The following is a 26264-nucleotide window of genomic DNA, read 5'->3' as shown; positions in this document are numbered from 1 at the left end:
GGCTTTATTTTGCATCCATCTTTAAAATGTTTTGTGAACTTCTGAAATGATGTGAAGACACTTTCCTCTAAGTTTTGTTTCCGTGTTCTATCATAGAACTGTGATTCTGTCTTTTTATTGGCTTTTTGTTCTGTCATCTGCAGCTCTGGTATCTTCTGTTGTCAGATGTATCTTGGAAGTATCGGTTGGAAATGATCTTTTGAAACCATGAGTAGCAGAGAGGGAGGACGTGGAAGCTTTTTAAGCCCGCAGTAAATCAGAGTAAGCAAATGGTATCTTCTGACTTGAAAGATATTTCTCAAGGTGGAAGTATTTCAGTATTTGCTCTTTTCTTGGTTGAACACCAGAGGACAGATCCAGCTGGTACCCCTCTGGTTCCCCTGTCTCAAGTAAGGTCACAGCTGGTTTTCCCCAGTTGTTGGTTGTAATGGTTTAACACTGGCCTGGCAATTAAACTGAATGACAGATTCTCTATTAGTCCCCCTCTCCTCCCTGATAAAGAAAGGAGAGGGGATAAGGGAGAGAGGCTTATGGGTTGAAAACTAAACTACACAACTTTAATGAAACAGTAATGATAAACAGGAAAAATTATATACAAATATACAGGAAAATTGATACCACGTTCCTTCCCCTTCTCCTCCAGTAATTCTCACGTCACCACCAAGGCTGCAGGGCAGCCCTGGGAAAGTCCAGGCTGGATCCAGGAGTCAGCAGCAGTTGGGAACTGGAGACAGGAACACACAGATTCAGGCTGGAATGGATCAGGACCAGAGGCAGAGGAACAGATGGAATCCTCCCAGGAAGCCGAAGCAAACAGGGACAGGTGAAGAAGGGGAAACAGGAAGGAATCTTTGTGATCCCTCAAATTTATACTGAGTATGACGTGTATGGAATGGAATATTCTGTTTGGTCAATTTTGTCCATCTATCTTTTCCATTCCTCCCCACAGGAGGGCTGCAGGTGTGACCTTTTTACTCCTTTTCTCGTTCTGGAGGGCACAATGTTCTTCGGAGCTGAGCAGTGTCCTTGGCTCTGCACACCAGTCTCTGGCTGTAACTATAAACATCGAGTGCCACCAGTCCCAGGAGCAGACACTGTCTGAGAAACTTGCTGTTAATGTCAGCAAGTGCAGCTACTTACAAGAGACTTAGCTGAAAACAAAAGTACAAGGCAGAAAATTACCTTTATCCTGGCCCAAACCAGGACATTGGTAAAGGAGACTGTAAATCTAGAGAGGAGAAGTTGTTTAAAAGGAGCAGATCTCAACTCGTACGCCGGTGGTGCAGTGCGGCGCCGGGGCTCGGCAATCGGCTCTCCAGGCCTGCTACTCGCCATCGGCCAGCGACTGCGCGGGCCTTGGCAACAAGGTCGGGAGGGGGCACGGGCGGCAGCGTGCGGGGCAGCGGTGCGTGGGGAGGTTCCCTCAGAGTGAGTGCGTGAGGCCCTCAGAGCCCCGCGGGCCCGGGTGCGGCCCCGGCGCGGGTGTGAAGCCAGGGCTGGCGGCTGCGGTGGGGCCGCGGCGGGTGGAGGGGAGGGGCAGCGGCGCCAGAGGGGCTTCAGGAACCCCAAGGTTTCCCATCTGTGTCAGGGGCTCCCTCGGAGCGGCGCCGCGCTCTGGGCTCCCAGGAGGCCCGGGCAGAACAGCGGTACCGAGAGCCCCACAGAGGCAGTCAGGGGGGCTGCGAGGCACCGCGCCTCTGCTCGGTCTCTAAAAGTAGATAGTTGGCACCAAAAATACGCCTGTAAATAGCAAGCAAGATAATGATAAACATTGGAGAGCTTGACTGTACCCTTACATTGAGTTATAGCTCATGTTTTCATTTACATCAGTAAATGAGCATGGTATTTAAACAGTTGAAGTGTGTAGTACTGTTTTCGTTTTTTGAAGGCAGGCTCTGCCTAATGAGAAGGTAAAGAGATAGTTGCATTGTAGCAGTTAAGTCTTGGTAGACCTTTAACTTTTAAGGCTTTTTCTTCTGCATTCATCACCGTAGTTTTATTCAGTGCCATAGAAGATCTTGAATTCCAAGACAAGTACTGGTTTCTTTTTAAGCATTACAGATTAAGGAAATGCAGCCTGAATGAAGTTTCTTCTGCCATGTAAATGCTTTGAAGTTTTGTAATGGCAGAAGCTAGCTCTTCAGAAAGCAAAAGATCCCGAATAAGTTTGTCACTTGGTAAAAAGAAGAAAAAAAAAGTGAAAGGTACGGGAACACCATCTACACCTTCAGCATCCTCCTCTATTATTTCCTTTTTCAACAACGTACCCCCTGCAAAAATTACTTGTCCTGTATGTGGGCAAATGGTGCCAAGATGCAGAATAAATGAACACATGGATGAAACATGTCAGACATACCAGGGTGAGATTGGCGTCATTGGTTCAAGACTCAGCTCTTTGAGGAATGAAAGGCCCTCAGCTGCAAGCGTGAACAATAATTCCAGCTCATATTTTTCAAAAAACCTCTTAAATCTAGAAACAAGTCCTCCCAAAAGCAGTATATTGAAAATAGAGGGGAGTGCAGCACAACAGATTAGTCCTTATTTTAGCAATAGTAGTGGAGTCTGTAGTGTTAACAGTGAACCACAGCCTCAGACAGTTAAAATAGTGTCTTTGGGAAGCTTGTCATCCAAACTGTCCAGAAGACGTTGTGTCCAGGGAGGAAAACAGATTGTGTATAAAGAGATCAACTCTTCACCTCCAGCTGTTTACAGTACATGCAAAAGTGCTGCAGTACAAGATGATGATGAGATTGACACCAGGAATAGTTCTCAGAAAGAAAATTGGCTTGCTCAGAGAGAGTGCCAGGATCATTTTTCAAAGAAGGAATCTGAATTTCAAGAAGAAATAAATAAATGTGATGGAGAAGACTTTGTGGACATTATTCAGGTATCGTTACCCACTGATAACTGTAGTGGCAAAACGTTGCCAATTAGTACAAGGAGCACCAAAACAGAAAGTAAGTCTGGAGGTGTGGTACTTGGTCCTGATAAATCTGAAGCACATCTAGCTATTTATACTTCAGCAAAGCTGACCCATAGTATGGAAGTCAAGATTCAGCCTCACACTGAGGTTGTTCCTCCTTCCAAAACAGAAATGAACTGTGGTACACAAAATTGCTTAAGCAAGGGCAATGTACGGGTACTTCCTGTGGAAGTTCATGGAGACTTTAAAGATGAGATTGATCATACTTTGCCAGAAACTGTGGGAAAGGTGGAGTTTCAAAATAATGTCAGGGACATTTTAGACAAACTACAAGAGGCTACCTCTGTGTCTGGCTCTCCTCGTCACCCATATTACCTCCAGAATTTTTTAGTGGTGCTGCGAGCAGTCTTGGAGAATGAAGATGATGTCAAACTTTTTGATGAACAAGATATGAAAATTATAGCCAAGTTCTGCAAATTATCAGGTATCGTTTCCCGTTTTTTAATATATTTTCAAATTACCTCAGGTAGAAAGGATTGCTACATAGTTTCATGTGAAGGATTTTATACCAGTGGGCAGCTGAACCTGGTAAATTCCCTAAGGAAGGAAACTGCCCTCTTCTCAGGAGACTTGCTAGGTAAATTTTCCTAATGTTGTTTTTGTGGAAATTACTGATATCTAGTGGAGACTTGTCAAAAATGAGAGAATGATTGTATTTATTTCTGGGATTTTTGGCCAGAAAAGTTTTTTTACTGTTTTAATACTATGTTTTAGAAATAATTTAAATACTGTTTTTTAGAATCTGAAGTTAACTTGTTGCTGAATTTAAACATGTTTCCAAGGAAGGAAACTTATAGCACAGAAAAAAGACTATCAGTTACCAGCAAGCTTTTTATTATTGTTACACGTGTGAATTCTACAAATTGGGGTTATGAAGTGGCCTATGCTGGGTACAAAGACCTTTAAAGAAATAATTCTGAAGGGATGGTTGTGAGTGTTGATTCACACATTTACGGAAGACTCATGCTTGTGAATCTGTGGTTGTCCCTGTGATCATTATTCAATGTTCAGAATGCTAGTTACTGATTAACAGTAACTTTCTTCTAGGAGGTTTAGCACTTTTAACTCTCACTAATTTCAGTAGGAGCCAGAATGTTTGAGATTGAAGCCCTTCATGTTTAGACAAAATTCAAAGCAGACATTATCGGAATCCTACACTCAGGTTTTACAGTAGAAGCATGACAGAAGTGATGCAAATTAAAACTAATCCCCCAGCTTTTTATGTGTGTTTACAACCTGCCTTAAACTGTAATTAAGAGTAGTTTTACCAGCACTGGAGCTGTAAACTTGGAGCATCAAAATGGGAAGAGGTTTGTAACAGCATCCACAAGAAAACTTGTATCTCAGAGTAATGCATGCATAATCATTTGTATTATTGTAAGCTACTCTGTTAATATACAGCTGCCTGACAAGTATTTGCAGATACATGCTCATACAAGCTCAGTTGATGCCTCTGAGCTGAACAAAGGAAGGTAACAGTTGCATACATACCTGCTGGTGACAGTAAAAATCAGAAGCAGACTTCACAAAGTCTGGCAGCTGCAAAAGACTGTAGGGATGGACATTCTTCATTTGCCCTAGTGAGAAAGGCAGCTGAGATGACTCAATCCATCTTAAGAGATGGTGGCTAAAAAGGTGAAGAAGCTCCAGAGGAGAAAGGCTCTAACTTAGACAGGTGTTTCTGCAGTGGTTACCAGGTCACAGTTAAGATCTTGCACTTTATACTGTAATAATTACACTAATGCAGTAGCACCAAACATACAATTATAATATAATACTAATAAACAATATATTATAAATAATACTACTAATACTAACACTAGATATGAAAATATTGTAAATAACATGAGATTGTAACGTACAACTGCATTTGTCTGTGAGCAGCAAGAGCTGGCTACTCTGCATAGAAAGATGAGCCAGGAGCCAAAGGGAACTGCAGGGCAGACAGGGGCTACATCTCCTCCTTACCTGCAAGGGACACAAGTCCACATTGCCTAAGGATGAGCAGAGCAGATCCAGTGCTAGTACTGAAGTCATCCTTGCTCTGGTGCTGGCAGTGCTTCAAGCAAGTCCATATTGGTGAGTCAGGTGTGGTGAGCTCAGGTAGCAGAGAGCCTGGTTGAGCACTAGACATGCCAGAGCAGAGCTGAGGCCAGGGTGCAGGCTGCCAGCCTGCTTTTAAGGATAGCTCCTGGGTGAATGGGGGGAGCTTGACAAAGCTTCACACAGCTCCTCCCCCAGCAGTCTGGACCCAGCTTACACAGCTGCACTGAATCAGCTGACGTTGAACACAAGCTGCCAAACCTGGGGAGGCTGGGATGGGGTCTCAGAGGCTACTGGAACACTCATATATATGATATATAGATATATATATATATATATACTCAAATGTAGAAAAAAGGAATAGAATATAAGCACCAAAACTCTTGTTATTGGCTCTCTGAGGCAAGCAGTAGATGCATATTGTTCACATCCAAAGAAGATCTAGAAAGAAACTTACAGTGAGGTCTTTAGTGGATGCAGGCTTTGGCTATTTTGACAATACTAAAGGAGACATTCAGGATATAGGTTCCTTGTTTCCACACTGCCTTCTGTGGCTGGTTACAACACTGATCATTAATAGTAACTTGTTCTATTAAATAAATCATAGAATCATAGAATCATAGAATAGGCTGGGTTGGAAGGGACCTCAGAGATCATCGAGTCCAACCCTTGAACAACTACCGCCACAGTCACCAGACCATGGCACTGAGTGCCATATCGAGTCGCTTTTTAAATGTCTCCAGGGACGACGAGTCCACCACCTCCCCAGGCAGCCCGTTCCAATGTCTGATCACCCTTTCCGTGAAAAAATTCTTTCTAATATCCAATCTGAACTTCCCCCAGCACAATTTAAGACCATGCCCTCTTGTCTTACTGAGAGTTGCCTGGGAATAGAGACCAACCCCCGCCTGGCTCCATCCTCCTTTCAGGTAGTTGTAGAGAGCAATGAGGTCTCCCCTGAGCCTCCTCTTCTTCAGGCTGAACAGCCCCAAAAGGAAGTGCTTGTTTCAGTTGTGTTTCAGTTCATTACTGCAGAGTGATGGTGATAAATCCACATCAGCCCTGACTGCTGTAGTCAAAGTAAAATTATCTTTCTTTGCAGGGTAGAAAACACAATGACTTAGCTATCAGAAGTGATCAGATAGTATTGTCAGTGGATAATGAATTCAGGGTGACAGATGGATGTATTTACCTTCAAGAAATGTTAAGAGTACTTTGAAAGTTAAGGTGGATGGATTATCTGCTCTTCAGAGCAAGTTTTTGCCCAAGCAAGTGTTGTATATTAGTTATCACAACACATACCCCACACTTGAAGATGATCACATAGAGAGGTATTATCTGATTATGAAATTGTTTTGTCAGACTACAGCTTCTTTTGTTCCCCAACAAATAGTTGATTATTGAATGAGTGTTACAGAAAGACCTGTTTAACATCAGAATATGCAGAGTTTGAAAGATGAAGTTGTCTTTTCCTAGAAAACAAATTTTCTTAAAGGGTAACCATGTCCAAAATACATTATAGTCGTGTTCTTTACCTTCAAAATGCATTGTGATAATTTCCTACGTAGAAAATATCAAGATTCTAATGAACAATAATTACTTGGAAAGGTAAGTTCCAGTATTTTACCCAGTCTGTTTGTAGAACATTGGTATATTTAAAAGGTGTTTTAGAGGATATCTGCATCAAAGTAATTTTTCTAGGTAATGTAGTGATTATGCGTAGTACTATATTTTATAACTTAATTATCTTTTTATCCTTTCCTGCTTTAAATAAAATTTGCAGTTGGAGGGCAGAAGTTATATGTGAGACTTTTTCAACGCAAGCTGAACTGGTTAAAGGTGAATAAAATAGAGTATGGAGAGATAAGCATGGATTTATCACCAATAATTGAAGAACTTGCTGAAGCCAGATTTCTGCAAACAGGTATGGCCTTCATAAATAGATAGTAAAAATATTACAGGTAAAATCTGCAGTTGTATTATGATAGAGTTTAATGCACTGTATACTTGTCTGTACCTTGAGAAGAGAATTAGAGGAGCAGAATAAAAGTTTCAGGTTCATTCTATGGATTTGTGGTGGGGCTGCACCAGGGTTGGTGGTGATACTGACAGTGCTGTGGTCACTGTTGACTCCTGGTTCATTCCCCCTTGTCAAGCACCTCCACTCTTGCTGCCCCCTCACAACACCTTTTTTTGCATTGCAAGTTTTTATGAATAGTTTTTTTTTTTCCTTACTTAGCAGATTTTCCTTATATTTGCTTTTGTTTTGAAGTTGCAAAGGGACTTTTTTTCTGATTATTCCATCCCTCCAAACTGGGCCTGCAAAGACAGAGAATTTCAAGCTGAACCATCTAGCACTGATAATACATTGATTTTGAAGAATCTAAATCATTAGACTAGTATCAGGTTATACAAATGTACTATGCTTTGAGCTGTTCCTTAAGTGTATATGTAAGGACATGATAAATAAATACATGTGAATTGTTTTACTTTTAGAATCTGAACTGGAAGATCTGTGTGAAGGATTGGACTTGCTTTCAGCTCCCGAGCTAAAAACACTGGCAAAGGTTTTTCACTTGCCAAACCCAAATGGTCAGAAACAGCAACTTGTGGATGATTTTCTGAGGCTGGCAAAACAACGTTCAGTCTTCAGCAGGAGTCAGGCTGGTATTGGGACAGTGATTTTAAAAAGGTAATTCTGATTATAGTTAGATTTTGCAGGTGAATGAAAGATAGGCTTCAAAGGACTCAGTCTAGATGCATTCTCTAAAGAGTAAATAGTAAATTTATTTACTATTAGTAAATTTACATTTAGTAAATTTATGAATGAGAAAGAGCAGCATTAAATTTGATTCACTCAGAGTCAAACAGAAGGGTGAATATTAGACTTTGTACTTAGTAGAGAGCCTTCTGTTAGGCAAGATTTTTAAGGGAAAAATTGTGTACTTATCAAAGTGTTCTTTCTTTCCCATTATTTTTTCCATGTGGCTATCACAGATGTGTATGTCAGATATCTTAGACTTCCAGGTCTTCTGGGTTCCATGAACCAGATTTAAGGTATTGTTCTGCCCTAATAGAAGTGATTACAGCATTACCATTTTTAGTGTTTAGGGCTGGATCTGTGCTAGAACATCCACGAAAAGCCTGGGAACATGAACTAAAGGAATAGCCAGGGTCCAGGTTCCAGGGTACAGGTCAGTTCTGGAGTTCATAAGCTTTCTTACACAGTTACCTCTCTTACTGTTTCTGAGTGTTATTCTGAAATGTTTTCAGAATATTGGCTCAAACTAAACAAGTGAAGGCCAGAAAAAAAAAGAGTTTGGGCGATGGAAAGGAACCTGTGAAAATGAGTGACATTCAAGTAATATGTGAGTCCTTGGTGCTGGCTTACTCCCTACTCTAAAAAAAGAGGCTGATAGTTATTTGCTCAGCCACATCAACTTCAGGAATGTAATGCTCTTTGCTGTAAGTGGCAGCTGAAATACTAGTTACTCCATGAGATCAGAGAATATCCTATTTTAAATTTGTCCCATAACAGAAATGTTGTCTTGTATGAAGAGGCTGGATGGAGATGTCCTAATGGAGATACCCTAAAACAAGGGATCTGAAATCAGAGTATGTAAGCATTTCCCTAACAGCAAACTACCTCTTGTTGCTTGTTGGCACTGCCTGGCATAGCCTCAGGAGTGGCTACACCCAAAGGACAGCTAGTTCTAAATCTGTTCTACTTGAAGTTTGGCACTTAAATTTTTCCTTAGTTAATACATTTCTTCAGCTTTTCACAGGAGTTTACTTGCATTATATAGTTTCTCAAGCTGCTCGTTTCAAGGAAAGTCAACTTTACACAAATTATTCTCATGCTTAAGTCAGCATATTTGAATTTATAAGTTATGGTAAAAACTGCTTATTATAATTATTGAATTCTCACAGGGTGAAAGAACTGGCTGGAAAATCTGTCAGGGTCTGTAAAGGCCCCCGGGCTCTCTTTTCTCGAATTCTGCTGCTATTTTCACTGCCTGACTCAATGGAGGATGAAGAAGCTGGTAGTGCTGGTCAGGGCCAGCTTTTCACAGTCCTTATGGTAAACATGGGGCGTATGGTATTCCCCAGTTACACTGTAAATCGGAAAACACAGGTCTTCCAGGACAGAGAAGATCTTATCAGGTAGGCAGTGCTTTGGCAGTTTGGAAATCTGTTCATTTTTAGAAAAGCTTTACTGCAGTACTTTTGTAGGCCAGTAAGAGTTCATCATGTAGAACTCAAGGTGTAAATGAGTAGGAGTGCTCTTTTGCAATGTTTTTAAGTGCATTTTTTGTGTCTAAGTAGGACTTGTAATTCACAGTGGCTTGCAATTTTGAACCAAAATAACTTGGTCAGTTGCATCATGATCATCTGCTGATGAAAATTGCTTCTTCATTAACTGGGGTGTTTAGTAGACTGGACTCTGAACAAGCAAAAGAATATATTGTCTAGATTATGAGTAATTTTAAGCATAAATACTGCTAGTGTAGACTGCTGATCATACAAGAATAAGAATAAAGTTGGCTGTATAATTCAATGTCTCTGGAGACTGGAAAAGAATTTTTGAAGGTGTTTGGAGGTGTTTTGAAAGTATATGGAGGAACTGATTTCTTATAACTATAAATGCTTTTTGAGCCTGAAACAGTTACTATTTTTTTTTCCCTTAGGTATGCAACTGCTGCTCATATGTCAAATGACATAGCCACTGCAATGGTAAATGGGAACTGGGAAGAAGCTAATCATCTGTACATGTGTGCTAAGGAAACATGGAATGACCTGAAAAATCACCCCTCTTTGAGGTAGTAAACTGGAAACTAACCAAGTGTCTGTATGAAATTATTAAAGGGTATTATCTTACTTTTGTAAGAGAGAGAGGCTTAATAGAAGAGTTATATTATTTAAGCCTGATAAATTTAGAAGCTTTAATAATCTGGAGAGCTTTGAACTTCCTGGTTGTTTGTTTAGCTTTGAAGTGGTTATATGAAAAGGCATTCTGTATAAAAACTTGGGAATTAATTGGTAAGCGTGCATAAAGCATGAAAACATTTCTGTTCTATGTGCCAGTGCAAGAGTCTTATTTTTCCTTTGTGATAGTTTGTTTTTATGGCTTTTAGACAAATAGCAATAACCAGAATTTGAAATTCACTCTCAACAAAAGAATGTTGCAAATATGGGAAACCATACTGGGTTATTCATCTCTTCTAACTTCCAAGTGGGTTTCATTGAGGAAATGTTACTAAAGATCTGAGAACTGAAATAACATGTGTTGGTTTTGAAGCATCCTTCATCAGGTTTTCTCTAAATTATTTTGTTTTCTGGCTTAATGATACACCAAAAGTTAAAGCCTTATCTCTGGCAATGTATTAATTTTCAAGGCACCTGATTTAAAATAATAATCATAGAGGGTCCTTGGAGAGGTGCATTCCATTTCACATTGGAAATGGTGGGAACACCTATTTGGATTTCATTAAGACATTCAGAAGACTTTGCTTCAAAGACAGAGGTGCCCACACAAAAGGTGTTAGTTTTTTATGGCAGGAAATGCCTTTTTCTTTTGTTCAGCTGTGTTTCTAACATTAACCTTCTGTCTTATGAGAATAATGTGGCAGTAACAAAACTTAATGTACTAAATTGTTTTGCATCTGTTATAAAATTTAATAACTAATAAATCCACTGTTGCTGAAACCAAAACTTTGGCTTCCTGACTTTGCAAGTGGCACATTTATTGCCGTTTAGCTTTGATGTATAAGGCATAAAATTTTTGTAAATTATTTAGGTTTTATGTATTCTTAATAAGGGATTATAAGAACTTAAATGGCTGTCATTAGGTTGATCTGAGCTGTTCTTATCTTTCAGCTGTCACAGAATTTTACCCGAGTATCTGCGACGTTTCACCGTTGGCTGGGTGTATACAAGAATCCTTTCACAAGGTGTTGAAATTTTGCAGAGACTTCACATGTATAAGGTAAGGTGCTGAAGTGAATAGTAACACCTGTTTAGTGTAACTTTGTACATCAACTAACATTCCTGATGTGGCTGGGAAATGGTGATTATATTTGGCAGGACTTAATTAAGATGGGTTACTTTTAAGGAAAAATAACCTTTTTTTTTCCTTGAAACTTAAGACATCTTTTTGATTTCTGCTTGTGGTTTGGAGATTTACGATATGTAATATACTGTAAGACTGTTGCCATGACATTGTTGTTTTGTTGTTTAAGGTTATCTGTCTTTCCCTAGTATTTGGTTATTGCTTTTAAATAAGAAAATCTGGAAGAAGATTCTTCTGTAAAATCCCTGCTTTGTAACTTTAAGAATTAACATCTCCAAAGACTTCTTGACCTAGGTGTGAAGGCAAACTTCATTATTCTGAAAAAGACTTTGCCTCTGCATAAAAGCAACAAGTAATATTCATGGCTTTTTAATATACAAGAAGGAATACAGAAAGGACAAAAATACTGCATTTTTGGAAGCTAACCTCTAAGTTTACATAAAAATGTCTCTGTTCTAGAGCTTTTAAGATATACCTATAAACGTGAATACGAGTAAAAATGAGGTTTAAATTGTGCAAAGGGCACATTCAGTACCCAGTAATTAGAACGGAAACTGGCAAGCTAATGGTACACAGAAACTTCCTCTTGGTTTTCTAGCTCGATTAATAAAGATTAAATCCTCTTGCTACAGGAAGCGGTTCAGGAGCTGCAGACTCTTCTGTCTCAGGATGTGTATTGTACTGACAGCAGAGGGCGATGGTGGGACCGCCTAGCTCTGAATTTACATCAGCACTTGAAAAACCCTAAGAAGGTACCTTCACTGTTGCATTCTGTAGGGCTGGAGACACTAGTCACCGTCTAAAAACATTTTTTAGAAATACTTCATATGCATGAAATGTATGAAAAACAGTAGGGTAGGCTCTCCTAAGAATTCAGATACTGGTAGGAATATATAATATACTCTTATATTATGCTATGCTTTTATCATAAGAGATTCATAAGCTGGTGCATAGCCAAATGAGAAAAAATAACCATTTGGGAATACTGTAGAACTTTCTGGCAAGTTTCTGTAGCAGAATATAAAGGAATGGGAGAAAACTGCCAGCTGCAGTCAGTACAGATTGTGCCTTTAAATTCCATGAGAGGCAGCACCAGCTTTTTACAGGCTTTGTTTTCAAGGGCTACAAGGCATAGAAGCCACTGTCTTAGCTCGTTTTAGTGCTCAGTTGCTGTTCCATGAATTTTCTGTGCAAGAAATTGTTTCTGTATTATGTACTTTTAGGAAACATGATTGAAAATATTGAACTGCTATACTTTAGGACTAACTCTTGTTTTGGTCACTTATGCAGAATTTACACTTATATTGATGAGTTCAAATGGATAGTAATTTCTTTTTAGTGTAATAGTGCAGATTTGAAGCCAGAGGCCTATTAGTGCAAAATACAACTTCAGTACATGTGACTTCAGTACGTGAGGAGTGGCCCGTCTTATATGCTGTTTTTCACATTGACATTTTTGTGCTCCTGTCATCAATTGCTTAGTGTGAACAGACAGATTAGCACAGGTCTTTCTAAATTATTGCTTGTTACCTTGCTCTTTGTTAGGCCATCACCATCATTAGAAATGGGCTGGCAGACCCATTCGTACGTACTGGGCATCGTCTCGCTCTCTACCAGCGGGCTCTACGGATCAGAGATTCACCCAGCTGCAAGCAGTTCAGATGCCTTGTTCATGATCTGCCAGTCATAACGGTGGAGGATGTGACACATGTAAGTAAAGTAGCTGGTGGATTCTGAGAAATAGTAACTCATGACTTTTTTTTTTCTTCTGACAAGAAAAAATGTCCTGGGAGACAGTTGTTAGGTGCTGTGCACCAGTCTCTGACTTATTTGTACTGCAGGAAAGTGAATACCCGTGTTTCTAAAACAAAATCCTCTAGTGGAAAATATTTCTACTTATTAAATAAATGGTCAGTTTCTGAGCTGAAGTTAGTCAGCTGTACACTGATTTAACCTTGGGGACTTAACACACTCTGAAGATGTGCTGTGCAGATAATGCAACATGAAACACTTGTGTCCTACTGGATTGCATTTTTAACTCATTCTTTTCCTTACTGTTGCAAAGGTAATTTTATCTGGACAAAGGCAGAGCAGAGCCTTGCTTTCTCTCTTGATATCATAGCTACCTGTCTTCCTACAGCCCTTCTTTCTCTCACCCCAGAATGACTTCAAGGGAATGGCAGGTTAAATTTTATTTAGTTGCTTTTTGAAGCACAGTCAAGTTCTGATTTTAAGAAAACTGTAAAGTGAGAATGTGTGTTTTAGGAGAGAATCAAATACCTAGGCTAGAGGTTCTTAAACTGGAAAGTAACTAGTTCTTTTTCTGTGTTCAGGTTACAATCAAAGGAAATATGTGTCCTCAGATGGGAATGGGAAAATCTGTATTTCTAATGGAGGATATTTGTGAAAAAGAAGGAGGTGGAAACTTCAGTGCATCCACAGTCATGTGCTCAGTTGAGGAGCTGGCATTAAATCATTACAGGCAGCATGGTTTTGATCAGGGTAACTTTTACCTTTTTTGTTTCTTACAGTAAAATAGCTGTTTTAAGAAGAACCAGTTTTCTAGCCAGTTTAGTTAATAGACTGGTTTTAGCTGATTTAATTAGACCAGTTTTTAGTATGATTCTGTTTCCTTCCCAAGCAGCTCTAATATGTAATTTTCTTACCAAAACCACTTCCAACACTTCCAACTGACCTGCTTCCTGGCTTTTAATTATTTGCTTCCATCATATACCTACGGTGGTTTTAAGTGTGTTGGGAAAAAAAAACCTGATGCTGTTTCTTTATCTCCACAGAAAATCACTTACTGTGATTTTCTTACTGCATTTCTTATCTGTTCTACTTGTGAGGGGTAAAATGTATAGATCATGCATGTATAGTATATACACACTGTACTATATATGTAATATTACAACATAAAGCATGTATTTGATCACCTAAATGCATTATATGTAACATTACACAATCTATATAGTATATTATACCAAAAATATACATCAAGCAGGGCCACCTGGAGCCAGTTGTTCAGAACCATGTCCAGCTTTCATGTCTTCACTGATGGGGACTCCACAACCTCCCTGGGCAACCTAATACAGTGCTTGGTCACCCTCATAGTAAAACAGTGTTTCCTTATGTTCATATGCATGTATTTATGTTCATACATATGTTCACAATATCTGAACACACATGTATGTGTACATGTATAATATAAAACATACATATATAAACATTTTGTTATTAATGTATTACTTTGTTAGTGTAAAATTTAAAAATATTTCATATTAAAAATTCTTAAAGTTGGAACAATAACCCTAAATGGTGATAGGGCATAGTAATTAAATCCTGCAATGTATATAAAGGCCACTAGCCTGGAAATAGAAAGCATTAACAAATTGTAGAAGTAATAAGCTGCATTTACAACTTGCTGCTGTAATGTTAGTGTATACTGACTTGTACTGACCTGGCTTAGGGTGATCTTAATGTGAGATTGCTTCAGAAAGTAATCTTTCCATTTTATTTAATTTTGTCCTTTAGGTATTCATGGGGAAGGCTCAACCTTTATTACACTCTATGGTATTCTGATGTGGGATATAATTTTCATGGATGACATTCCTGACGTTTTCAGAAATTCCTATCAGGTACTTTTGAAAGGCTGCCTTTAGTCAATGTCTTTATCCATTGCTGTAGCCTCTGTAACCATGGTAAACTCTTAGTTGGGATTAGATAAAAAATGTAATCTGCAGGGCTTTACAGACAGAGACTGGTGTTCACACAATGTCATTGTTTTGCTATATTGGACTTGTTACTAAAGGACTCCTCAGTAACCACCTGCTGTGTAAGGTCAGATTGGCTGACAGAGAGGATGGGATTCACCTGGCTAAATGCATATGTCCTGTACCTGAACTCACTGGTAAAGGTTTCCTTTATAGTCAGTGGAAGACTGTTGCTATAACATAGCATTGTTCCATTTAAAAAGAAAAAAAAGAAAAAAAAAAAAAAGTCTGCTTCTTGAAACTAAATTTTTTTTTTATTAGGCCACTAGGACTTAACTCAAAAGCATGAATACAAGTCATTCTCTGTCCCTCTCATCTGAGGTTTAACTTGTTTTTTCATTTTATGCTGACATGGATTCTGAGTCTGTGTACAGTCATGTCTTGAAATAATTGCATAAGCCATGAGCATGGGATTATAAATAGATTCCTGGTCATATGCTTGGAGAGCTACTCGGTGATGAAAAAAAAGGCAAATTACAGAGTAATGGCTCTTCCTTGAAATGCCTTTTACTACTTGATCCGTGTTTGGTTTTATCTGACCAAGTAAATTGAGGGTTGAATACTGTTAGTGCTTCTTGCTTTGAAATTTTGTAGTGGGATATGAAGACATGCACACTCCTAGACAGGACAGGAAAGGGACTACTGTATCTCCAAAGGCCATAGAAATACTGGTATAATAGATTTCCTATAAAATAATTCTTTTTGTAGAGTATCTGCTATTCTTGTAAGATGCTGTATTTGTATGGATGTTGTGTTAAAAGCAGGCATTCCTTTTCAGTGCACACTATCATTTACCATACATCTTGCCTTTCTAAATACATTTCTTTTTATATACTCTATTTATGCAGATTAAGCCTCTAAAAAAAAAAAGCCCAAACCAAGAACATGTTTATATGAACAAGGCCAGTGTTTATAGCTCGTGCAAAGCCATAATGGGCCTCAGTTGTGAGCAAGGGAGATCTGAAAGCTCACACCTGAGCCTCTCAGTCATTCCTAGGCTGTATTTGTGCAGGATTTGCTGTGGCAGCAGTTTGTGTAAAGCTGAAATTTGCCATTTTTCTAAGCACTCTGCAGTTGATTTTGAAAAATTAGAATGTGTCTCATCTTGTACATGACAGCCTTTTCCAGCCATGTCCAAAACTGAGTAATTGCTGCTGAGACTTTATAGGCTACCATGTTGGGTGCTGTGGGTAAGGCTCTCTGCTTTTAGGCACCTCTCCAGTTTCATTACTGCTTTGTTCTTCCCACCTCAGCCCACTCACTGTGGCTGCAAAGTTTTGATTCCAGATCCTGACTGGAATTGGTACTGCTTCGTGAGTTAGGAGAGCAGATAGCTCTGTAGTAAAGGGAAACCTCTGGCTAGAGATCAAAAACCTAACAGAGCACAGGCTTAAATATAACCAGTTTGTTGCAATAGAAGGAGGTGGTCAAAAGTATACAAATATTTTCCCCTTTAACAAAGCTTTATGTTGTGGGCCACGTGTTAAGTAAAATTGACTCAGTGATTGAACGCCATTGGAGGTGAGGTGAGAATACCAAGCAGTGCCCTGTCTCATTCCTGGAATTGCTGCTTTGTTGTTTACCTGTCTGTGCAGATGTCCCCCCTGGACTTATACACTGACAGCTTCTATGAAAGCAGGAGGGATGTCATTGAAGCCAGACTCCAGCAGCTTCACTCGGCTTCCTCAGAGACACTAGGAAAGTTGATGGCTGACATCTGGACAGCTCAGGAGGGAAAAGCAGCAGCACTTGTTAGCTGGGGGCGTTTTACTTCCCTTCAGCAAGCTCAGGTAAGTTGTTACTGTTGCCCAGCATGGGCACTGAGTAGGTTTGCTGTGAAATTACACATGGCCACAGGGTGCTCACAGGCTGTACTTAGGCACTGGGCCAAGACTGAGGGCAAGAGGTGGGCAGGAGGAATCAAGAGGTGACTTGACCAGAGTCTTCCCTAATCCCAAGTGCTGTTAACTCTTTTCTGGTTGGGTCACTTTTCCTGCAGCACAGCAGGGAAATTGCTATAGGGAACATCTATTTAAGTTCCTTTTCAGATGTGACTAAGAAAGAAGCTGAAGTGGGCAATAGAATATTCTTGTGGGACGTGGGAAATGGCTGTACAGGAACCTTTTTAAAAAAACAAACACCTACTCCCTGCTTTCTTACAGAGCCTTGTCTCTTGCCTGGGAGGAATGTTTCTGAGTGGTGTTTTTAGACGACTTTCCAAAGATCTGCGCCATTGCAGGGGAGGACTCCCTGACCTGGTGGTTTGGTGTACCCATACTCACCAATTCAAGGTATATTGGGAGATCATGGAAAGTGTGTGCTCACCTGAGCTTACCCTTGGGTATAAAACCTTCCAGCTGTCAACCCATGTAAACCTTCATTCATGAGCGGCTCTGTCTGTGCTTTAGTGGATATTTACTGTGTGTTATTTTTAGAGGTAAACTTTAGAATGTGGGTTAATAATTTAGCACTCAGAGGGCCCACCTTCCTTCCATTGTCCTAAATCAGTATTACTTTTGTTTAAAAAAAAAAACCCAAACAAAAAAGCAATCCGAAAAAACCAGCCATAAAAGAATAATTGTATTAGCTTGGGGGAGCAAATGATCTTTGAGTTCGTCCATGGGCACACTGCTAATCATCCACATTTCTCTGTAGCTGGTGGAAGTGAAAGGTCCCAATGATCGCCTGTCCCACAAGCAGATCCTCTGGCTGAGTGAGCTGAAGCAGCTGGGTGCTACAGTAGAAGTTTGTCACGTGCAAGCTGTTGGAGGCAAGAGTAAACGCCTCAGTTGACAAGGAAGGTCTTCGTTGCAGAGGTGACTTGCTTGGGTGTTGTTAAAGGAACTGGCATGACATACACTACACTGCTGCTTATTAAAAGTAGTTTCTTCTTATTTTGTATTACCTATTTTCCATTTTTCATTACATATTTAAAAAATATGGCTAGTCAATGATGGCACAGAGTAAGGCATTTTGTATTACCTAGTGGGGAAGTATCTGTTCGTAGACTGGAGTTGTTCAGTGCCACGATCACTCATTTGCAGTGTGTCACTCATTATACTCATCTTTGCCCCACATAAATTGCCGTGTTTTCTCATTCAGAAGTGTCAGTCAATTGAAATTGAAACAAAAGGATGAGTTTTCTTTTTTAAGACACCAAAATACTGTGGGTTCACATCCATGTTAACAGACAGCCAACATCTTTTTCCCCAGTCTTCATTTCTCATAGTGAGTAAATGCTCCTGGAGTGAGAGAATCTGCTTGCCATGCTAACAGCAGACATTGTAACAGAATGTAGCAAGAAATTCAGATCATTTGCACATCTTTTTATTAAACGTCTTTCTACAGCACAGTGTCCCAGCTTTTCTTGGAAAAAACACATACCCTTGCTATTTTTTTTGTTAGACAAAGTTAAAGAAAACCACCTGAAGTTCACTGCGAAAAGGTACAAACTTTTATTTAGTCGACTTCACATTCACAACTCAGCATCAGGTGTCTGTAATCTTCCTGACACTTCTACTTTACTCAGTAAATCATTAGCAGGCACAAAGGTTTTACTTTCAGTTGAAATGAACTCTAAACCATCACAGCAACAGCATTAGAAATCTACTGCCTAGAGCAACTGAGGTACATATTTCTGTCTCTTACTTTTGAGGCAAATTTAAGATTTTGTCCTTTGCTTAAATACAGGATAGAAAATTTTTTGGTTTTTATGTCTGTCCATCTGAGAGTAAGCCAAAACCTTTGCCCCACTTGCTACATTTTCATTAAAAATACAAGGCAGTTAATAGCAAAGTGGTACTGCAGGCTGGTGTGTGTGGAAACACACCAGCCTGCACCTACACACACACACACACACACACACACACACACTTTTCAATGCATTTCTGGAATGAAAGGATTTTCTTTGATACATGGCAGTAAATGGTGAATTAAGTTGTACTCCCATGATCTCCTAAGTTTACAATACGCTCTGCCTCGAGTAACAAGTGACACTCAAGGTTATGCATTAACCACATCACCCAGCGTTTCCTCCCTCCCATGTGGTTTACAGTGTAGTACAAAAGTCATCGGGTAACAGCCAGTAACAGCCAAAATAGTGCACGTTTCTAGAAAGAGACAAAAAAGTTAAGCTTCCTGGTAGCTGTTCTACTCCTGCAGCAACAAATTGGCATTAACAGTATATCTTTTCAAATGGTGAACTGAAATTAAAATTTGAAAATGTGTACATATATATATATATATACACACACACATAACACGCATATATATATACACTTGTATGTCAGTATTCTGTACACAAAAGTTAAAGATACATACTCACACCCCAAAGTAGCTTTTGAAAGTTATGAAAGATATTTGGAGCAGTCCCTATTGACTACTGCTAAGGCAACTGTGCAGAGTAGGGAGTATTTTAAAATTAGTATTTAGTACCTGTCTTCCAGAAGTAAATTACAACAATTAAGATGTTTAAACTAAGAGGAAGAAACAATCAGACACAGGCATGCACGCAGGCACACAGCCAGTTGTTCAGGTGCCTCCAAAGGAAGGTTCCTACAAACACAAGGAAGCTGAACCTTCTCTGCTCCCCTTCATCACTGCAGGAGGTGTCCCCCATTTCTCCCCCCCCCCGTGCTTATCGCTGTCTCAGCCTCTGCTTGCCTAACTCCTCTCTTTTAACTGTGTAAATTTTTAAAGTCTGTCTGGCAAATAGATACTTAGGTTTTTGTTTATTGTAAAGGCATGTTATTTATAACCCCCTCCTCTGCTATATATATATATAAAAAAAAAAGACCATCTGCAGCATCTGTATACATCTTAGAACTGAAATGTAAAAATGTCTGAAATCTTATAAAAGACAATCCTTTTAAATATAGTACCCATTTGTTTAGCCCCAAAGGGTACTAGCCTAGACAATATTTTTTTATTCTATTTAAATTCCACCAGCTGCCTGTGTGGAGTAAGTTATTTACAAATTTTTGGTACCTTTAAACAAAGAGTTATGCTTTTAAGGAAAAGGAAAAAAAAATCACCATAGTTTAAACTGTAATTAAAAAAAAAAAAAATTGGTACCAAAAGACACTAAGCACACAGGTTGAGGTCTTTTATGTCAAGTATCAGGCCAGGGAGAGCAGTAAGTTAGTGAAGAAAAAAAAACCAAAACCCAAAAGCACACTAATACAAACATTTGAATAATGAACAGCTTAAATACCTGACTGCTCCAGCAAGCTTGTAAATAAACACAGCTGGTTTGTGGACCATTTGACATGTTCAGACCATCTTGCAGCATCATTAGGCAATTGAGGCGAACACACATTTTCCACACAAACAGTTGCCCAGAACCCATCCAGCATTACACTGTGACGTGCGTGTGTGTCCACATGCAGCTGCACATGGACTTGCACACACACTCATCTTCTTTGCATAAAAGCAGGTTTTGGGGAGTCTGGTTAGTTAGAAAAGGAAGCCCCCCCAGCCCGTCCTCAGCTCACCTTCACAAACCACACACTCGTCCCCACCAAATGCAACACAGTGCCAGGCACAGCACACCCCAGGTCTCCCACAGTTCAGTGAGCTTTGTGATTTTTATCGTGGGGAAAACAGGGTCCTGTATGGACCTGCACCTATAAGGCCACTCCAGATACATATTGTATTTAAAAAAAAAAAAATTAAAATACTTGGGCAATCTTAAGATGTCCAAAACTCACACTGTGACTGGAGATGTGCTGAAGACCAGTTTGGTTTCACAAACAAGTGAAGAGCTCCAGATCCTGTTTGTCCCCACAGTTGTTTCAACTCTGCTATACTGTGCATTGTCACCAGGGCACCCTTTTGGGTTTTGCCCCCTATAACAGAATAACTTCATCTATCATATAAGGCAATTGGCACCTACACTTGTGGGTCAGCACCTGCATAAAGGCTCTGTTTTGGTGCAAACTGTGTGTTTTACACAGAAATTAGTTAATATAAAATGCAGCCTCACAGCTGGGAAGGTAGTTGACAGAAGTCTTAACCTATGAGCATGATGCATTACCACTCCTCCACCCTCCCAGAATACTTCACTCTCTTGCTTTTCTTTCATGAAACAGTGGCACAGAAGCAAAGGGAGAGGTATCATTTAAAAGGTTTTAGAGCTGCATTAAGCAGAGGGAAGCTGTTGGATTTCATTCCCTCAAGCACTGCTTGTCCACCAGGTTGTCAGTAGGACATGCACATAGGTAAAAAGAAGGCACCGCTAACCACTCTTCTTCCAGCACCTGTTCACAAGTGACACCAGCACCCCTCTGGATTTAGCCACTTGGAACACATGTTCCTTTCCAGAACCCTGCAGGGCTCACATGAGTGAATTCTATTACAAACTGCTTCATCCATATGGCAGGGATCAGGATCTATGCAAAGATACAATGCTGAGTATTGGTGGTGCTCATATTAAAAAAAGGGAAGATTCCGTGAGACTTAGAAACAAGCTTAGAGGAAAACTCAGAGGCAAGAAGCAGCTGTCTCTCACACTGGTCTTGTTATTTCCAAAAATGGAGAGAGGGAGACGGGGGATGGAACAAGACCTTACTGCAACACTACTGTAAAAGGCTAGGGGGTCACCTGCATTACAGTAATCTTGCTGCTGTTTCCTCCCACTTAAAGGCACTTCTAAAGCTACCATAATGCCGTATCTACAGTAAATGTTTTAAGATTAACAGTGCATTGTCCTGAAGTTGGTTCCTACAGTCTCAAGTCAAGCTCATGGCAAAGAGCACAAATCTATTACTGAATACACCTTGGGGAGACAAAGAAAGGAGAACAGCTCCCCCCACTGACAGCATTAACACATACATAGGATGGCCAAGTCATGGAACATTAGTATGGATGTATGCATATAAGTATTCTTTCTTAAGAGGCAATCTGATAAAACAGTTTGTTCCCAGATTTCAGCTGTCAGTCTGTGTCCCCTGTCCTCGCTACTTTGATTTGCCAGCCTGTTTTGACACAAGAGTGACTTCAATCACTATCTGGGAAAAAAGATACTTCAAGCAGAGCCCTCATGAATGGCCACACCAAGCCTTTAAATTAGCTAAGGAAATGCTTTATCAAATAATGACTCAAATCAGAAAAACAGAGAAGGAATTAGGGACCCCAAGCCCTAGCAGATGAGAACTAGTGAAGACAAAATTGTGCGATTTGAAGCATGACTCGCTTTGCTTTGAAGTATTTGTGCAAACTTACGTAATGTTTGAATATAAAAATTATTACAGCTTTCAATGCCACGCATAGCAGTATTAGAAAGACAAAGTGATATGCTGTTTTCTCCTCAAACCTTTAAACCGTCACATGATCTTAGTCTTCATTTGCAAGTGTCTCAGTGGATAGCCAGATTTTGGCACCGCTTAAAAATTTGCTTAAAGGCGTTCCCAGAATGCTTCGTCTGCACAGGTTCCCTACAGGAGAAAATGGGAAGGAAGAGGAGAGAAAGTCTGGGGCTGCAGATGTGTCATTGAAACCATTTGCTCTGAAGTACATCCTGCTTTGATCCAGTTCCGAGCAGTTGCCTTGCAAAGAAGAGTTGCTTTTGTACTGCCTAAGACTCCGGTTTAACATGTCTACTTCATCTGCCAGCAAAGAAACTCTATGGAAAGCAGTGATGAAGCCACCATGATTAATCTGGGCCTCAGGAACCCAGCGGAAGTAGCACAGTTTCCACAGTTTTATTTGTGTTCCAGAGGTGTGGGGTAGAATCACGCCGTGCAAGTCAACGGGCTTTGCAAACCAGTCTCTGAAGTATTGCTCCATACCACTGCTCCGACTCTCCGTTTGCTGCAAGAAGTCTGGTTTCAGTTTTAGTATCAGCGAGTTTCTTCTTGGAAGGAACTCTGGCTCACTGAGGATTCCATTTTTTAATGCTGGGGGAGCACCTCGCAATGTGGAGCTGTAGTTTTTCTGCAGAAAATAAATACTGTTAACTTTCCATTTTATGCTCATTTGAATAGCAGATTTCCCTGAGTGTCTGGGATCATCATCTGCCAGAGAAATGAGGTGACCTTTAAACAGCTCTGAGCTTCTGAGTCAGGTACTGCAGGGCTCACTGGGCAAGTACTTTGGCCCCCTGTGGGGGACCTTTAAGAAGAAACATGCTTTCTAGACTTTCAAAAACAATGCATGATCAAATTAATCAGCATTCACTGAAAAAAATTACAACCCTGGGGCAAAACAGTGATACATGACCACTTTTCCATAGGTGATATAACAAGCAAGTTGGCAGCAAACCATCCCGGAATGCAAGGATCACCAATTTACATCTTTAGATCTACAGAAAACTATTTCTTTAGGCTGTGCAGCTGAGACAAATGACACTCCTATTGCTACACCGAGGCGGTAAAACCATGTAACTATAAAAACTTTTAAGCATTAAGATCTCATATTTAAGCACAAAAACAGTCCACTCACAGACTGACCATCACTCTAGTTACCTTTGAGCGTTTAAAAGTTTTCACTGCTCCATTCTGGACACACGGTGCACTCTTGCCAATGTACAAAGGGTTGTGGAAGAGCAGGCGGTCCCTGCTTGTAAACTGAAGAGACCAGTCCCAAACACAAGGAAATCTGAGGCCTTTCTCATCACCCAGCTGAATATTTTTGCTTATGGCAAATTCCTGCAAGAAGTTAACATTCAAGTATTTTAAAAATCAAATAAGTCTATTTATAAATCTTACCTATAAGCCAGTGTGTAACTACTAGACAAAAAAGAACAAAGATGTAATTTAGAGGTGGCTGTGGATCAAGGCAACAGAGCAGCAAGACAGAGGAAACACCTGTACCCTGGCTTTCAATTTGTGCAACGCAGGATTAATATTACTAGGCAAAAGAAAAAATTTTTATACTAGTAAATTAATTGTTTACTCTTAGCCCCCCCGCCCCAAATTATTATTCCAGGAGTATGTCCGTCAGTGCTCTGCTTCTTTGTAAGGTAGTTACCTACAATTTCAAAGGGAAATGTTTTTAAAAAAACTCAAGTTTTACTTTTATCAGCCATCAAATGTATTCTGCACACAGTTCTGGTAAGTTCCAGTTTTCAAACCCAAATGTGTTTAGTTTTCTAAATACCTTCATTGTCCATTACTACTAAAAACCCCATGCAGTCTTTTCCAATTTTTCAACTACTTAAAAGAAAGGTCAAGAGATTTCAAAGTTTGCCTCAAGCATGAAATTCTATTTTATTGCCTGTCATCCTGCTTCATCAATCCCAGATACAAATCTATTTCTTAGAGGAGTACAAATAATAACATACAATAACAGAGCTTTTCTGGAAAGAAAAAGAAGACTTTCTCCTTGAATAGTTAGTCACTGTCTATACAAAGATCACCTGAGAGGACATTCTTATCAGATTCATCTGAGAAACTGAATATTTTGCCCTGAACACTTTGTGACATTTGGAAAACAGAAAGGAATACCACTTAGTTGAGATGGTGCTATTTCCAAAAGGGCACACTGAGGTGTCTGGTTTAAAAGGCAGATGTGAAACTTCATACTCACAGTGCTCTCCTTGACTCGCTGATGAGGACAATTGAAAAGGAAAGTGCCAAACAATGAGATGCGTGCACTGTCATACAGTATGGTCAAGTACATCTCAGAAAACTCAAAGGCTGCTGGGTATTGCTCCAGCAGCTGCCAAACACAGTCAAGAAACATCAAGAACAAAGGAGACTGGGGAAAAAAAAAAAAAACAACACCAGAATTATTAGTTTAGCATAAGCTTTTCCAAAGTTATACAGAATTCTTTGCATTTGGTGCTCCCCTAGGGCATTCAGCTATACCCCTGGAACATTTCTCAACAGGGTAAACTATTTGGAGTTTTGTTTCTTTTATGATTTTATGCAACTGTAATACCCTGTGTTCCTGTTTAGTTAGTTTCACAACCAACTATATCAACTGGCTTTCTCAGTGTTATACTCCCACAGCTTTTCTATAAGCATCTATAAGCAGCCAGACAGATCTTTCCTGGACTCTCATCATAATCAACACAGCCACAAAAACATTTTCTGCAATGTCCCTCATAATTCTCAAAGTAGTGTTTGTATGAACTTTCCTTACTACTTGGCCTTATTTTCACAATGCATAGCCACATTAACTTCTCTACACTTTCTAGTTCTTTCCACAGTGACCCACGGATGGCAAAAGTATAAACTATCATTTTTACAAAGCTTTAGAAATATTTTCTTCTTCCTAGTTCCACTCTTCTGTACAACCTTTCTTAGGGTCTAAATACCTGCTTTCTTGTTTATCGCCCATTGTTATTTCACTGGGGCCTTTTCATGGGTAACACAGAAGCAACATAAAAACCTAGCAACATTTGGTTGACCTGGTGATTCACCAATTCTCACGTGGCTACAGAGGATAAAGAAAATCTCCCTCTATCCCACACAAAGACTCATTTTCTCTGGCATAGTTTCATGGAATTTGAAAGTATTAGGAAATGGTTTTACTTCAGGATTTCTGCATGAAAAGATATTCAGGATGACATTAACCAGATACTGTTACCACATGCAAATACAATTCATGTTACCTCTTTGTCTGATCTCTTCAAGTGGTTACACCTATCTAGAAACTGATATCCTGCCATGACCCATTCCTTCTGTATTAAGCTTTGAAATCCAACAATTGTTCGAAAATAGGGATCCAGCATAACTTGAATGAGAGAAGCAGCAAGACAGCTCAGGTCCCGTCCCTCTTCCTCTGTGAATAACATACAGAATGCAGGAAATATGTAAGGTATATATGCACAGATACAGATTTAGATCTTGAAGAACAACAAGTGGCAACTAGGTCTAGTATTTTCCTCTGAATATCTTTTAAAGCATGCTTTTTTGTGGCTGTTATTGTTCTCACAGTTCCAAAAAAAAAAAAAAAAAAAACACAAAAATCCACTTTTTTTTCCCTCAACTGAGACTTATACTATAGAAACCAGATTGCTGCTCTATCAACCACAACAACCCATTCATGAAGAACAAATTGGCCACCCAAGCACTTGGTATTTAAACCTAGAAGAGCTGAGAAGGAGGGCAGGGTGTTCATGTTGCTGAAAATTTTAAACATATTTTCCACCCTGAAGCAGTTTTTAGAAGGTCATTACATGGAAAGAGTGGCCTAGACCAGATGAACAGGTCTTGTAAACATTAGAGTGATTACAGAATTTCTGATCTTGATATGACCAAGTTATTCAGTGGGGTTTTTTGTTTGTTTGTTTTTCCTGGAATATGTGTTTGCACTTATGAAACAGGCACCACTGTTTATGAAACTTTTCTATATAGGATCTCTGAATAAAACTGGTACTGGTTGTGCAGGAAGTATTAACCTTGTGTTACACAACACAAAAGTTCACCCTAAAGTATTGATTCTATCATAC

The 26264-nt window shown here is 39.7% G+C and overlaps 2 protein-coding genes across 5 annotated transcripts in view; one reads left to right on the top strand and one right to left on the bottom strand.

The window, feature by feature from the left end:
- Positions 1-1531: 1531 nt before the first annotated feature.
- FAN1 (FANCD2 and FANCI associated nuclease 1) lies at positions 1532-19648 on the top strand. 3 transcript variants are annotated; one of them, XM_071754964.1, is made up of 13 exons: positions 1532-3407; positions 6810-6950; positions 7523-7718; positions 8957-9190; positions 9715-9846; positions 10904-11012; positions 11729-11848; positions 12642-12806; positions 13430-13598; positions 14631-14734; positions 16465-16659; positions 17032-17160; positions 17972-19648. In XM_071754964.1, the coding sequence occupies exons 1-13, from the start codon at positions 2123-2125 to the stop codon at positions 18005-18007; spliced, it is 3015 nt and encodes a 1004-aa protein (XP_071611065.1). In that variant the 5' UTR covers positions 1532-2122; the 3' UTR covers positions 18008-19648. The 3 variants fall into 3 exon arrangements, with proteins under 3 accessions (XP_071611065.1, XP_071611064.1, XP_071611066.1); XM_071754963.1 differs by having other exon boundaries at positions 1533-3407; positions 17525-19648; XM_071754965.1 differs by lacking the exon at positions 8957-9190 and having other exon boundaries at positions 1533-3407; positions 17525-19648.
- The window catches only part of MTMR10 (myotubularin related protein 10), a 40848-nt gene continuing 32884 nt past the window's right edge, over positions 18301-26264 (bottom strand). For both annotated transcript variants that reach the window (XM_071754967.1, XM_071754968.1), the window contains exons 13-16: positions 25425-25594; positions 24395-24565; positions 23332-23514; positions 18301-22801 (exon numbers count right to left, since the gene is read on the bottom strand). In XM_071754967.1, coding sequence (XP_071611068.1) covers positions 22202-22801; positions 23332-23514; positions 24395-24565; positions 25425-25594 — 1124 coding nt within the window. In that variant the 3' untranslated portion in view covers positions 18301-22201. The remainder of the gene's footprint in view (positions 22802-23331; positions 23515-24394; positions 24566-25424; positions 25595-26264) is intronic.

The sequence above is a fragment of the Heliangelus exortis genome, chromosome 11 (assembly GCF_036169615.1).
Source record: "Heliangelus exortis chromosome 11, bHelExo1.hap1, whole genome shotgun sequence".
NCBI classification, from domain to species: domain Eukaryota; kingdom Metazoa; phylum Chordata; class Aves; order Apodiformes; family Trochilidae; genus Heliangelus; species Heliangelus exortis.
This window is presented reverse-complemented; position numbering and strand designations above follow the sequence as displayed.

What these genes read in the sequence shown, in the direction of transcription:
- FAN1 (XM_071754963.1), top strand. Translation starts at nt 2,123, where the DNA reads ATGGCAGAAGCTAGCTCTTCAGAAAGCAAAAGATCCCGAATAAGTTTG. An exon ending in AGCCAGATTTCTGCAAACAG is followed by an intron (nt 6,951 to 7,522) that starts GTATGGCCTTCA and finishes TTTTACTTTTAG; the next exon opens with AATCTGAACTGGAAGATCTG. An exon ending in AAAAATCACCCCTCTTTGAG is followed by an intron (nt 9,847 to 10,903) that starts GTAGTAAACTGG and finishes CTTATCTTTCAG; the next exon opens with CTGTCACAGAATTTTACCCG.